General features: G+C 36.9%; 2 protein-coding genes across 2 annotated transcripts in view; one reads left to right on the top strand and one right to left on the bottom strand.

Annotated features, from left to right (window-relative positions):
- LOC134667210 (thrombospondin type-1 domain-containing protein 7A-like) overlaps positions 1 to 4,442 on the bottom strand; it is a 226,772-nt gene extending 222,330 nt beyond the window's left edge. Inside the window, exon 1 of the mRNA XM_063524538.1 lies at positions 4,352 to 4,442. The gene's annotated coding sequence lies outside the window, so the exon portion shown is untranslated. The remainder of the gene's footprint in view (positions 1 to 4,351) is intronic.
- Positions 4,443 to 10,936: 6,494 nt separating this feature from the next.
- On the top strand, positions 10,937 to 14,931 carry LOC134667714 (uncharacterized). The gene is made up of 2 exons (XM_063525136.1): positions 10,937 to 11,929; positions 13,178 to 14,931. The coding sequence occupies exons 1-2, from the start codon at positions 11,197 to 11,199 to the stop codon at positions 14,929 to 14,931; spliced, it is 2,487 nt and encodes an 828-aa protein (XP_063381206.1). The 5' UTR covers positions 10,937 to 11,196.
- Positions 14,932 to 15,240: the final 309 nt, after the last annotated feature.

Raw genomic sequence — 15,240 nt, 5'->3', positions numbered from 1 at the left:
GAAACAACAGGACTTCAATTCTAAATTAACAGAAGCCATTTATCCCCCTCTCCACCGGACGTTTAAAAAGCTTCGCGCGCAAAAACATTTGTATTAAATGGGGAGTCATTTTTCCAGAATACGCTGTTTCGACGAAGTTTTGAATGGACTCATTATTTGTTGTTACATCACGTGGTTAATCATTTTCTATCGTAAATTGGTTGTTGAAAATATGATTGTCTAAATGCATAAAAAACACTATTGTATTCGTTATGAATAGAACTTACTGAAGTAAGCGCTATCTTTTGTTCAGTTCTTGCTATTCAAGAACAAAGAAGTTCAAAATAAACAAAGAATTTGTTTACAAATCGTTTCCTACGTAAAATAAACTACTTATGTATCCAAGAAATATCTTAATACTCTTTTTATTAGGGTTCCGTACCCAAAGGGTAACACGGGACCCTGTTACTAAGACTCTGCTGTCCGTCCGTCCGACCGTCCGTCCGTCTGTCACCAGGCTGTGTATCTCACGAACCGTGATAGCTAGACAGTTGAAATTTTCACAGATGATGTATTTCTGTTGCCGCTATAACAACAAATACTAAAAACAGAATAAAATAAAGATTTAAGTGGGGCTCCCATACAACAAACGTCATTTTTGACCGAAGTTAAGCAACGTCGGACGGGGTCAGTACTTGGATGGGTGACCGTGTTTTTTTGCCTTTTTTTGCATTATGGTGCTTCCGTTCCAATGCATGCAATGGTGCAACCCTTCGTGCGCGAGTCCGACTCGCACTTGCCCGGTTTTTTCTCCTTTTCTACATAGTGCACCATCTACGATAATCTTTCACTGGCCCCCACAGAAGTCGATTTTTTTTTCTTAAAGCTTATTAAGGCTCCTCTTCACGTTGGGCCAACGCCAACGCCAACGAGGGACGCATTTATGCGTTAGAGGGAGCAAGTGATATTACTATCTCATTCTACCGCATGGCTGCGTCTCTCGTTGGCGTTGGCGTTGGCCCAACGTGAAGAGGAGCCTTTAAGGTGTGAAGGCCGCCAAGCTCAAGTGGGATTGGGCGGGACATATCTGTCGGATGCACCCGGACAGATGGGCCAAAATAGCGACCGAATGGGCACCACAGATCACCCGAGGCAGAGGCAGACCAAAAATGAGATGGCGAAACGACCTGGACTCATTTTGTGGCGACTGGCGGGAGCATGCACAAAGCCGTAACGAGTGGCGAAAGACAGGGGAGGCCTTTGCCCAGCAGTGGGACACAATATAGGTTATTTAAAAAAAAAGCTTATTAATATCATTCATTGCAATGCACCCACCGCCTAGCAATGTACAAATTGCAGAACATTCCCAAAAAGCGGAAACGTTCTCGAGAATGTTCTCAGAACATTCCTGCAACATGGAAATTATTGTTTAAACAAGAGAATATACTTGAAATAAAGTTTAAATAGGCATAACTTAAAACTAAATGTTATTGTGCATATATTATTGTCTATTACAGTTAGCTATTTTGTTGATGTGATAAATTTACCAATAAGTTGCTTAAATTCTCACTTTATATCAGAGAACATTTCGACTTTCGACTTTTTTTTTCCAAAATTTTTTTTTAGTTTCATTACAATCTAGAGGCCTCTATCTCCCGCCATGCCAAATCTCAGCGCGCTCGGACCAACTTGAAAAAATTAAAAAAAAAAGTCGGCCATTTTGATTTTTTTTAATGCAGTTTGTTTTGTCTCGGGGCTTTCTATGACATTTGGTCGAGCACCTCCCACCTAACACGCACAGTTTAAAAGTTGCCATACAAAATAAAAGTGGCCAGATTTCTCGCAATTGTAGCATTTTTCCAAAAAAAAATTTTTCATAGGTATCTAGGGGACCCCGAGATTCCGTGACCAAAATTTCAGCGCGCTAGGACAAAATTCAAAAAGTTTAAATAAAAAGTCGGCCATATTGAAAAAAAATGGCGGCGTCAAAAACTGCCAGGGTCCCTCTATGACATTTGGTCGAGCACCCCCCACCTAAGTCTGACCGTTTGGCCGGGCCGTCATACATTTTTCTGACCGGAAGCGGACGACCAAAAGTCGGAATTTTCTGGGGGTAAGGACTACACCTAAACTATCGTGAATATTCATGGTATAAACTACGATAAATAAATAAATTCTCGTTCTCGAGAACATTCTCAGAAGTTACCGAGAATTTCTCATGTGGAAAGTTTCGCAACTTTGGAAAGTTCTCGTGCGTGCATTGCTACCACCGCCCCACATTTTAAATAGAATCGTAACCCAAGCGATTCATTATATTCCATTAACTTGTAATTCACTTGATACAGTAATTTTCAATTCGGACAGGTGATTAAAATTGCTATAACTTCATTACTCGATAATTTGAGTGCTTTTCAGGCCCTCATTTGATTTCAATGATTGCTTTGTAACTTTCATAATTAATTTAAGTACTTTATTAGTAAAAGGAATTGATAATTAACGGTGTTCGTTATATGCCTTAATTATTGTTTTTTCTACTCCCGTACTTTTATTTATCATTTAAAGGGTCGTGCACATACCTTTACGCAGTATCTTTTTGGCGACCTTATTTTAAATGTCATGTCTGACAAATATGTATGACAAATGTGTATGTATGTCGCGCGAAGTGGAGAGAAAAGACCAGAAAAGCAGACCCCACAATCAGATGGGAATAATAATGCTGAGGAGAGAGAGAGTCTGACAAATAAGTGAACCATAGACACGTTTTTAGGGTTCCGTACCCAAAGGGTAAAACGGGACCCCATTACTAAGACTCTGTTGCCGCTATAACAAAAAATACTAAAAACAGAATAAAATAAAGATTGAAGTGGGGCTCCCATACAACAAACGTGATTTTTGACCGAAGTTAAGCAACGTCGGGCGGGGTCAGTACTTGGATGGGTGACCGTTTCTTTTATGCCTTTTTTTGCATTATGGTACGGAACCCTTCGTGCGCGAGTCCGACTCGCACGTGCCCGGTTTATTTTTATTTCATTCATTCTTTTCCCGCCCGTACCCTCCATTTTTGCTACTTCTTGAATTAAAAAGATTTGTTAAATTTTCAATTTTATTTCAAAGTAAATGCTTGGTCGTAGAAAAAGTATTGTTTCGGCTTACCTCAAATTGTTTCTCACGCCACTCGCCTTTTTTGACCTCTCTTAAACAACGGTTGCATAAAACCTTTGAAGCGTAAAACCGAATTATTCAATTATTGTTATTCTTAAAACCGCATGAAAATCCGTTCAGGAGCTTTTGAGTTTATCGCGAACATACAAACACACAAACAGACAGACGCGGCGGAGGACTTTATTTTATAAGGTGTAGTGATAAGTAGGTACCTAACTATTATATTATAACCAAAATTATAACTAAACACAGAAGTTATATGCATTAACATCATAGCTTTAAATACAACTAAACCATCGGTTATAATTAAATCCCAAAACTATCTGCCTGATTCGAACTATATGATACGTCAATTAAGAGATCTAGAAACAATATGGATTAGATATGTTAGTGTCAAAAGTGACGTTTTTGTTTGAAGAAACGTCACATTTAACACTGACATATCTAATCCATATCGTTTCTACATCTATTAACTGACGTATCTTAAAATTCGAATCGGGCCGAGAAACAATTAATTAAGCCAGCGCGTGCTACGCGCTACGAGCGTAGCAGATAACATGAGAAAACATGTTTGTAGCAAAAAGCGACTACGGACTGTGCGCCCGCCTGGCGCAGTGAATGCGTTACAACCGGTCTAAAAAATCCTCAGAAGGTTTTTTTTCCGAAATCATGTAAAACAGATTTTAAAAAGACCACTTTACTAAGATCAACAGTAATATACAATCACGTTTCATAACCAACAGACCATTGGAAAACCTATTTCTAACCAACTCAACTCAATAAATAATATAGGTAATACCAATTTTAATTGTTTGCCGAACGACTCAAAAGAATTACGCAGAATATTCATATGTATTATATTGATTTAAACTAACACATATCATATGTATTCACTATAACCTACTAAAATGTCAAACTCTTTAACTACCAATGTATTTGCACCAATTATTTAGTATAAATAAGATGAGTATCTAAACAACAACATATTAAGACGTATTTTGCTTGTCGTTTGGTTTTATTAAATGTTCAAAAATTTCATAAAGATTCTTAAATATTTCCATTTTATAAACACATTAAATTGAGATGTGTTTTCATATATCATAAATAGGTATTGCCCGTTAATATGTAGGTACCTATTTAAGCATGTCTTCCTGTAAATCAAGCGACATAATTTTCAAAAATCAGATTAATATGAAAAACACAAACTCACCTGTGATTCACTCAGAACACATAGTCTAAAACACAATAAAATTCGTCGGCGACCACAGACGCGACAGACGGGCGCGCGGCTTCGCTGCGCGCGGGGCACTGGCCGAGATGCGCAGAGGGTGGGGGTGGGGGGTGGCACGGGGTAGAAAAGGTGAAACTGTGGCAGTGGAGTGTAGGTTCTAGATGAAAATGTGGAGGTAATAATTGTTGTGTTTGATGGAAAAGGAAAAAGAGTATTTTTTTATTGGGAAGTTTTAAAGATAAAAATATTTATTTGCAAAAATGTAGTGATGAACATAGGTGGACAGTAATTTTGGATGCGTAGGTACATTTCACTTGAAGAAGCATGCAAATTTGTATGACTATTCTATTATTTCTTATTTTTCTTTTTTTTATTATGGTGTAAAAAAGGTGACTGAAAGTAGTTGATTAACGTTTTCCCATTCTGGAAAACCAACGGGTGAAGGTCAATTTCTTAATTAATGTATATAAATAATAAATATTATAAATAAAAAGAGAGCTCCCACCCCCACCTTCCTTAGTGCTTATCACATCATCTGCCGGCATTTTAAAATTAATTAATGAGTTCTTAGAATGGCACATTATTCAATTCAATTATTTATTTAATTCAAATCCAGAGATCCATAAACCTGATACAGGTATACATATACTTACAAGGAGGACTCAATTGTAATTGTATTAAAATTGTATTGTTTAACACAATAAACATTTTTTCTTTTTTTTTCATAAACAAATCTTAAAATTACTTAAGGTTAGTGACATAAAATAATATTATTATTAGAAATGTTCATCTCATCAGGCGTGGCTCACTCCGCGATTACGTCGCTTTGCTACAGGTAGCCAAAAGTACATCCGTTCTGCCCCAAATTTGGGGTTTGCCATAAGCCGCGCGTGGCGCTGTCGCCACCTAGCGGCCATATCTGTGCTGATCATTTTGTTAGGGAGTGAGTCTTCTGTACCTAGTACATACTAATTATTTATTCTTTGATCTCATTGGCAGTCTGCGCGCCCTAATCTTTGGGCGGGCGGTCGGTAGCCGCTCGTCCTTTGACGGACCATTGTTTTGCCAGCCCTATTCTGACCCGCACATCTTGTGATACGACCACTCAAATACCTCTTGGGTGATTGTTTTTGTCAGGAAACCAATTAAAGGGGAGAAATGCCACATATAGACGTATATAGATAGCAATAATAGATATATACGACCAATACACAATACGCATATCAAACACATCACAATGTATAATGTGAGAATAAACACTTTTTTTTTTCGCCATCAGATAATCGGAGCGGCCAAGGTGCTCACAAATATCTGTACACGCCTCTATTGTCATTAGGCGCTAGAGTGCGTGGTCAGATATTTTTGAGCACCTTGGCAGCTCCGATTTATCTAATGATGTGACAAACCACGTGCCTCATAGGACATATTCTAAAATGCAAAATATGGTACCAGGCTTATGTAACAAAACATTTACTTTGGCCCAAGAAGCTACCTAATATTCCTTAGGCCCACTTGCACCATTCCACTAACCCGGGGTTAACCGGTTAAACCTGGAGTTGCCATGGTTACCAGTACAATTTGACACTAGGTTAACGGTTTAACGGCTTAACCCCGGGTTAGTGAGATGATGCAAGTGGCCCGGCCTTACTGCAGGCATTAAAAATTCAAAACTAAAATGATTCACCAATACTTTATTTCACGGCCGCATTGTGTCGCAATGCTGAGTAATAATTTGATGAAATAGTAAAATAGCGGTAACATAGTTCACGTCACGTTTCCTGCTACCCTTACTCATCGCTGACTCAGCGAATTATTCAGTCAGAACAAGCAATGAAGGAGTAATCTACGCCGTAATAAATGCTAGTCACGGAAAGTATATAATAACCAATTAAAGTACCCAAAGTTACACGGTAATCTCGTGTTTCAGAGATTCTGCGAGAAATAATATAAATTTAAACTATGATTTTGGAAGAATGATTATTTATTTTTTTGATCGTATGGCAACATATTGTACAAAATTATAATATTAGGAATTAAATGTCCACGCAAAAACCAGTCAGCTACTTTATCGTCGCAGCTTCAAGCTTTTTTCTGAATGAGGTATCATTATATCGATTCTTTTTAATAGCCGAAAGGTAAAGGCTACCTTTTCATGCCTCTTTTTCTTTGAACACGGCACTTTCTCCTTGGAACTTCCGACAAAGAAATCCTATTCGTGATAAAAATTTTACACTTTTTACTTGTATTTTTTATATTTATAATAGTACAAACAGTAATACTAGTAACTGTACATCGATGGTCCTTATTACAAAAGGCATAAGGCCGATGTACAGTTTACATTCTGTGTGATGTTACCTAAACGATTTTATTTCTTGGATATCACATTAGTAAATTTATATGTTCTTGATGACAACTTAACTTGTTACTTAATAATTAGTGTACCTATTTAGCTTAAGTTTAGTTTAGAGCGCACCGCCAACAAACTGTCTCACAGTTTGGCGAAACATTAGATTAAGGTACTAAATATTGTACATTTTCTGTAAAATTTTCAATAAAAAAAAAATTGTCTGTAAAGTCAGTTTACGGACGATAATTTTGCGTGGTGACGTCATAAGAAAACAGTACTATTACATTATGTAACGTTACCATGGAGATCTGTCCACAACGTTACCATGGAGATCAGTCCACAACGTGTCAATTTTTCGTGCATGCTACCGGTGTTCATCGATTTATAAGACGTTATCACGTCAAAATATTTTTAAACTGCATATATTTTTTAAGAAGTAATGGGTTTACATTTACATATTGACCTATATTTCCAACATTGGAAAACAAGTTCCCAAAATCGATATTTGCCAGAACCCAGAACCGTGTTAATAAAATAGAGCGGAGGTCATAAATATCGCAATCTCGGCGCCGGCATGAATTTTAATGAGACGTTTCGAGTCCATGTTGTTTTGCTGAAGCCTGCCGACCCGAAGCAGTGCTGTAATGATTATGGACAGTTATAACCGAAAACAATGAAAACGGAGGCTTTTTACAGGGCAAAGCTGAAAATAATGGGATGATTTTAGGTTGCTAAGGGTCAGTTGCGTGTTCCAGGGTTAGCCAACTAACTCGGAGTTATCTGTTCATACAGGGTTAAACTGTACTGTATAAAGCAGGTTTAAACTATTTGCTACGAGTTAGTTGGGTAACCATTGGAACGCGTAAGTGGACCTAACTGTGTTTGTGTCTTTTTTTTTTATTATTATGAATGGGCTTACTCATGGCCACAGACTAGCCGAGGCGTAGACGTGGCCTACGATGGAGCGAGCTCGCGGATTTTGTGTGTTATAATCAGTGATCGTACATATTCCAGCATTTTTGGTGCAGCAGAGTGGTGTTAACGGAATTGGTATAGATAATTTCAACTGAAATGGTAAATTAAGGTTAATATCAACGTAATAAACGCTAATTAATCATTAGGGTTGAAATTATTTATACCAATTCCGTTAACAACACTTCGCGCACCAAAAATGCCGGAAAATGTACGATCCCTGGTTATAATGCTGCGTCAAAAATACAGAGTCTTGTTCATTCATAAGTACAATTTCTAATGAAGCAATGGTAGGTAATGAAATTATGAGAAATTCTTAACTGGTCACAACATTGAAACATAATTATATAAGCATAAAGCGTATTATTTAACAAAATATTCAACTTTAAGCCCCAAACGTCCCGACAATAATTAATTTCCACTTTAGATTTGCATGTTCATCCCAACAGCGGATGTTAGTAAATAAAACACGCACCTAAAACTTTGTATTTAGATTGTTTCCGACAAAACTTTGTATTAGCAAATAAGTACAATCCTAAACAACAACAAACTTATAAACAACAAGTCACCCGCCGTGTCTGTCTGTTTGTGTGTTTGTTCGCGATAAACTCAAAAACTACTGAACGGATTTTCTTGCGGTTTTTAACTATCAATATAGTGATTATTGAGGAAGGTTTATGTGTATAATTTGTTAACCCATGCGAAGCCGGGGCGGGGCGCTAGTGATTATATAATAGGAGCACCGAAATCAAAGGCGAAGTTCGCACGATAACTGTCGGGTAGTAATGTAGGCGCGATTTATGGAAGGCTTTTTTGAGGGACACGGGTCCGCCCACATTGATATTACAATTTACACCGAATCTAAATTCAATATCGCACTTATAGTGTATATATGTATATCGTCATGGCCAACCCGTTCGAAACAGATAGAAAAGTGTCGGCGTGATTCGGGAAATGAATTAGAGATTCACTAGATATGAAATAGTAAACACTGCAAAACGTAACCTTGCCCCGGTTGAATATTGGAGCGGCGTTAATAATAGCGTAAGCGCCAGCCGCCATTAGGTACCTTTTGCCGTGTAACGTCACATATCTTTACTATTTCATATCTAGTGAATCTCTAATTAATTTCCCGAATCTCGCCCGTGTGAGAGCACAAGCACATGACCCGACACTGGATTTCAGAGGACAAAATTTATTAAAAAGAAAAAGCATCGATAATAGGGAATATTACGCAAAACTCTGCGTAGGGGGCGCCACTACCACAGCCCATTACAATCTGGGGGTCTACCGCGAAACAAAATAATTGAAATTTCGTTATCTAACCTCTCTATCACTCATGCATATTCGAGCGATAAAGAGGCAGATAACTAAATTTCGATATTCGCGGTCCCTTGTTAACAAACTTGTCAAAAAACAGTTTAAGGCACAGTATGTATATAACTCTATGGTTTACTAGAAACGCTAGTGCTGCACTCTGGCGGCAGAACATTGCAGTAATACCCCGTATTGAAAAGTCTCTGTTCCTATATATATTCAATCAATTATCGATGTTTTTCCCATGAAAAGTCGGGCCAATTATGATTTAACGAATTGTTAAGGTTATCATCTTGTTTTCATTTCACCTTCTTCACCTCACCTTCACTAACCTTCACCCAAACACCTCACCTTTTGTCACCTTCGAACAAAAATAGATGGAGCCTCCACAGGCAAAAACAAGTGACGACGGGTGTGAATTAGTTATGACATCTAAGGGACGGACGGGCTGTCGTTACGCCAACAAACATAAATTTTATGTACCGATATCACAGAATAAATAATAGTACTAGGTACAGAAGACTCACTCTCTAACAAAACGCGTCTGTTGCGATCAGGATAGATATGGCCGCAAGGTGGCGACAACGCCACGCGGCTTATGGCTAGCCACCAAAATTGGTGTGGAAAGGATTTACTTTTAGCTACCTGTTGCAAAGCGACGAAATCGCGGAGCGAGCCATGCCTGCCGATATTTAAATTTGAATTTGAAACGCTGGTAGCCTGGTGGTAAGAGCGTGCGACTTGCAATCCGGAGGTAGCGAGTTCAAACCCCGGCTCGTACCAATGAGTATTTCGGAACTTATGTACGAAATATCATTTGATATTTACCAGTCGCTTTTCGATGAAGGAAAACATCGTGAGGAAACCGGACTAATCCCAATAAGGCCTAGATTCTCCTCTGGGTTGGAAGGTCTGATGGCAGTTGCTTTCGTAAAAACTAGTACCTACGTCAATTCTTGGGAGTAGTTGTCAAGCGGACGCCAGGTTCCCATGAGCCGTGGCCGTGGCAAAACAGCGGATACCGGGATAACGCAAGGAGAAGTTATGAATTTCGCGTGAAAATGTAAAAAAAAATGTTTAAAGATAAAGATAAGATAAAAAGATAAAAAATTGTTTATTCAAGTAGGCATATTAAAATGCACTTATGAACGTCAAATAAACCTTTACCGGCTCCAACCGTACACCTCTGCCCCGAGAAGATTTAAATCCCCCCTCAATTGGAGGAGGGTATCCCAATATGGGACCGGCAACAAACTCGGCGGGACACATCTTTTCAAAACATTATTACATCTTATAATTAACATGCATTACGAGTAATTAAGAAAAATACAATTTAAATTACTATAGAATTCATGCAATTATACTCAGTGAGTACATAACTTTATAGAATTTGATATAAAAAATAAACATATATGTACATGAAATCACAAATACGTAGCTCTTTCAGAAAACATATCAAATTCTTACAAAAGGAAAAGAAATAAAATCAATAAAAGAAATGAGAATACATATTATATGAATCTGATACATATTATATGAATCTATCTATTATATGAAAGATTAAGTTACCCATGACTCTGGAACAAACATATGTGCTCATCACACAAATAAATGCCCTTACCGGTATTCGAACCCGGGACCATCGGCCTCATAGCCAGGGTCACTAGGCCAGGCCGATCGTCAAAAGTTAGATTGGAGTTATTTAACCCCTCGAACGCCAGTGTCAAAAATTTGCTACTGAATTAATAACCAAATTATTAATTTTATTACAGTCCAAATTGTCTGGGACGGATACGGGACAAGGCAGTTGAGGGGTTAAACTTAAAATTCTTATTAGGTACTGAAATTACACGAATTTGAGGAAAAATGTCGCCATATCCATATAATATGTCTATGTGAAACCTTTATTAAGTTAGGTGATGAAACGAACTTAGTACTTGAACACTACAAACCTTTGTGCTTCTACTCTAGACGTTTGGAAAAAAGGGGAGGGGTATGTATACTTGCTAAAAAGGATTTGGATTTTGAATTTACTGAACTATCATGGATTGAAAAGCTTTGCCAGGAAAAGATATTCGAATGCTGCGATATTGACATTCCTTGTTATAATATTACTATCGTATGCATTTATAGAATACCGACAGGGGACTTGGATAGGTTTTTTCTAAAGCTAGATAGACTTCTTAATATGCTGACCAAAAAGTCTACAAACAATAGACGAATAATAATATGTGGAGATTTTAATATCGACCTGTTTAAATCTAATCTTGATGCTGCTAAACAACTTGAAGCCACATTACTAAGCTATAACTTTAAGCTCCAAATTAACGAACCCACACGCATAACTGAACGATCGTCTACTTGCATTGACAATATAGCCACAAATTTTGACATTGAAGATACCCCTAAAGTTCATCACTTGAATTTATCAGATCACTCTGCACAAGTAATTGAAATCCCAGCCAATATAAGATTAACTCAAAATTCTTGGTATATTCAGAGACGTGACTATTCCAAAACAAATTGCAACAAATTTCGAGAATGTCTCAATAGTTTATCGTTTGCTGAAGTATTAAATTGTAACGATTGTAAACTAGCCTTTAATCTTTTTCACGATGATATACTCTTATATTTCAAACTTTGTTTTCCTTTAATTTCGGTTCGGGTGAGATCAAATAAAAAGTTGAACTGGGTTACCAAAAGAATGAAGACTGCTTCTAAAACTAAAAGGAATTTATTTATGCAATTGGTTAACACAAAAAATAAAAACGATAAAAAGAAAATTAAAAGCCATTACAAAAACTACTCTAGAATTTTTAAGAAGTGCATTAGACAAGCACAAAAAAACGAAAACACAAACTTAGTCTCCAATGCAGGGAATGTTGCCCAAGCAAGTTGGAACATTATAAACGCCAAACTAGGTAAAGGGCTTCCCTTTATCTTGCATAATATCGATTGTCCGAAATACACTTCGCATAGCAGGTTTCGCAGAAACATTTTTAACCGAATGATACTTTTGCATAATTGTATAATTAGCATAACTGTCATGTCGCATAACATTCATTTGGCAGAATTTTGAATAGCAGAATACTACTATCGTCGATTTTACATACGCAGAATTGTATGTAGCATAAATTACATTCCACCGAATTTCTTATGGCATATTGCTCATATTGCAGACTTGAATTTCGCAGAATGTTATGCAGCAGAATAAAAGTTCTGCCGAAATTGTTACCGCATAATACTCATGTCGCTGACTGAACCTACACAAAAGGAATTGCTGCCAGAACTACAGGTTAGGTTAGGTTACAATTGCGACCCCTACACAAAAGAAACTGTTGCCAGAACTGTAGGTTAGGTTAGGTTAGAACTGCGACCCCTACTCAAAAGAGGGTGCGTAACGGTCCATATAACAACTTTTGATATATTTTTAGTCGATATAACGATTGAGGGACATAATGCACTTTTGCTATAACAATACATGGTATATTCTTAAAGAGTCTAACTATCGTCAAGTATAATGAACTTGTAATATAACAACTTCTAATCTAACATTAACAGCGTATATAATTAAGTTCGATATAACGCTCAGTTGGCATAATGTAGTACTGGTATAATTTGTAATATTTACTACTATTATAACAACCTACGTATTCGAACTTAAGGCAGGTCTCAGTTAGGTACGACGACGAGCGAAGCGAGGAGGAGTGTTAGGTAGAACTGCGACCCTACAGCGCGCGAGCCGAGCGAGCGAAGCGAGCGTGCCGCGGTAGCGGCCGGCGAAGCGCCAGAACCGACTTTTTTTATTATAACCTCAACTTATTATTATACATTTGAATACATTATACCATAAATACTTATAACAAATATTATTCTCATCAACAGTATGCCAATGAATTATTCTGCCTAAGGAAATTGTGCGAAAAGACAGTATGCCAAGTACATATTATGCGACGCAATTTTCGGCAAAACAATTATTCGATTATAGTATTATTCTTCAAATTGAGATTATGCCATTGCATTATTCTGCTTTACAAAATTGTGCGAAACAACAGTATGCCATGAAACTTATGCAAAAAGTAATTCTGCGAAATGATGATTCTGCCAAGGGTTGCTATGCGAAAGTAAAATATGACAATAAATTTTATGCAACATATTAGTAATCCTAGGTAAAGATAAACCCAACCAAATGCTAGACGATATGAATTTTAAAGGAGAAACGCTTAGTAATCCACAAGACATTACGAACGCTTTTAATAAACAATTTCTAAATATGGAGGAAAATGAATCCCATAAACCGGATAATTTTAGAAAAGACAACATTAAGTTCAATAGTTCTACCATCTACTTAAAACCAACAGATCAATTTGAAATAACAAAGGTCATAAAATCGTTACGTAACTCGAAATCATGTGGTTATGACGAGCTTATGACGTCTGTAATCAAAGAAAATGCGGAGGTGTTGGCCTTACCACTCAGTCACCTCATTAATCTTTCAATGATGCAGGGTACGTTTCCCGATAAATTAAAGATTAGTATAATAAAACCGGTATTTAAAAAAGGTGACAAGCGTCATTCAGATAACTACAGACCTATTGCATTAATTCCCATAATATCTAAAGTGTTTGAACGAGTGATGTATTCTCGAATGTTAAATTTCTTTGATAGGTTTGATGTCCTATCTAATCGTCAATTTGGCTTTAGAAAAAATAGGTCTACAACGTCGGCTATACTTGAGTTGCTAGAAGATATTGCTGAGAGCAGAGAGAAAAGGTTACCCGTGACAGCAATATTCATGGACATGTCAAAAGCGTTTGACTATGTCCAACACAATATTCTATTAGACAAATTGCATAAATATGGCATACGTGGGATCTGCGCGGACTGGATAGAATCGTATTTAGTGAACAGGCAACAGTTGACCGAAACCACAAAATACTGTCCTAAGACTCAAACTATAGTAAAGTTTCACTCTGACGTTGAAATTGTAAAACAGGGTGTTCCACAAGGCAGTATACTTGGTCCGTTATTGTTTCTTATATATATAAATGATCTACCTAATATTACTAAGCATAAAGTAACTCTGTTTGCTGATGATTGTTCCGTTGTTGTTTGCTGCAAAGACCCTGCTACTTACGAGCTTGAAGTAAATACTGTTTTCCATGATATTAATGTTTGGCTAGAAAATAATATGTTAAGAGTTAATTTAAATAAAACAAATTATATAGAATTTCATGCTCCTCAGGGTAACCCCACAAATATCAACATTATGTATAAGAATGTAAAGATACATAGCGCAACATCTTTGCGATTTTTAGGCGTAATGATAGATTGTCACAATAGTTGGGAAGTCCATGTTGAACACTTAATTAAGAAATTAACTAGGTTTATCTTTGCTCTGCGTAGATTGAGGAATATCGCTTCCAGGCAAGCATCGATATGGGCATTTCATGGCCATATAATGTCCAACCTCCGCTATGGCATTATCTTATGGGGCAATTGCAAAGACATTAACAGAGTATTTAAGCTGCAGAAAAAATGTGTAAGGGCGATCTGTAGCGCCCGAAGTAGAGACTCGTGCTTGCCGTTGTTCAAGGAATTACAAATACTAACGGTCCCCTCTTTATATGTATATGAAATCTGTCTTTATGTGAAAAAAAATCTACACAAGTTTAATATACAAAAAAGCAATCCGAGAATAACGTCCAAACTCCATGGCTTTAACTTGTGCTATCCCATTGATCACAAAACAGCTTACTTTAGAAAGAGTGTGTTTTATATGTCTGTTCACACATTTAACCACTTGCCTAATGAAATTAAAATACTTGAACAACCTGAATTAGGCCGTAAACTTTATAAATGGTGCCTAGAAAAATCTTACTATAAAATAAGTGACCACTTTATGTCTTCGAACAATAATTAGTACGAATAGTAATATTTATTAATTTACTCATTGACATAGTACCAATAATTTTATTTGTATCACATGTAATGACACGATATTCGTATAAGTATTTAGCTGTAAGATTAGTTTTAGTATCAACATTGTACTCCGCATCGCGGTTGATTGTGATGATTCTACCTTAATAATTTTAAAATCATTGTAACTCACAATATGACAATAAAGATTCAATCAATCAATCAAAAGAAATACCTACAACATAATAAATATTTAGTTTCAGTAACAGCATAAAAATCCGTTAGTATTAAAATATTTGCTCAGAAATTCTTT

Source organism: Cydia fagiglandana, chromosome 9 (genome assembly GCF_963556715.1).
Source record: "Cydia fagiglandana chromosome 9, ilCydFagi1.1, whole genome shotgun sequence".
In the NCBI taxonomy this organism is placed as follows: domain Eukaryota; kingdom Metazoa; phylum Arthropoda; class Insecta; order Lepidoptera; family Tortricidae; genus Cydia; species Cydia fagiglandana.
Note: the sequence above shows the minus strand (reverse complement) of the source record. Positions and strands in the feature narration are given on the sequence as shown.

Coding starts and splice junctions, on each gene's coding strand:
- LOC134667714 (XM_063525136.1), top strand. CDS start 11,197: ATGCTGACCAAAAAGTCTACAAACAATAGACGAATAATAATATGTGGA. Junction 11,930..13,177: donor CATTATAAACGCCAAACTAG/GTAAAGGGCTTC, acceptor TAGTAATCCTAG/GTAAAGATAAACCCAACCAA.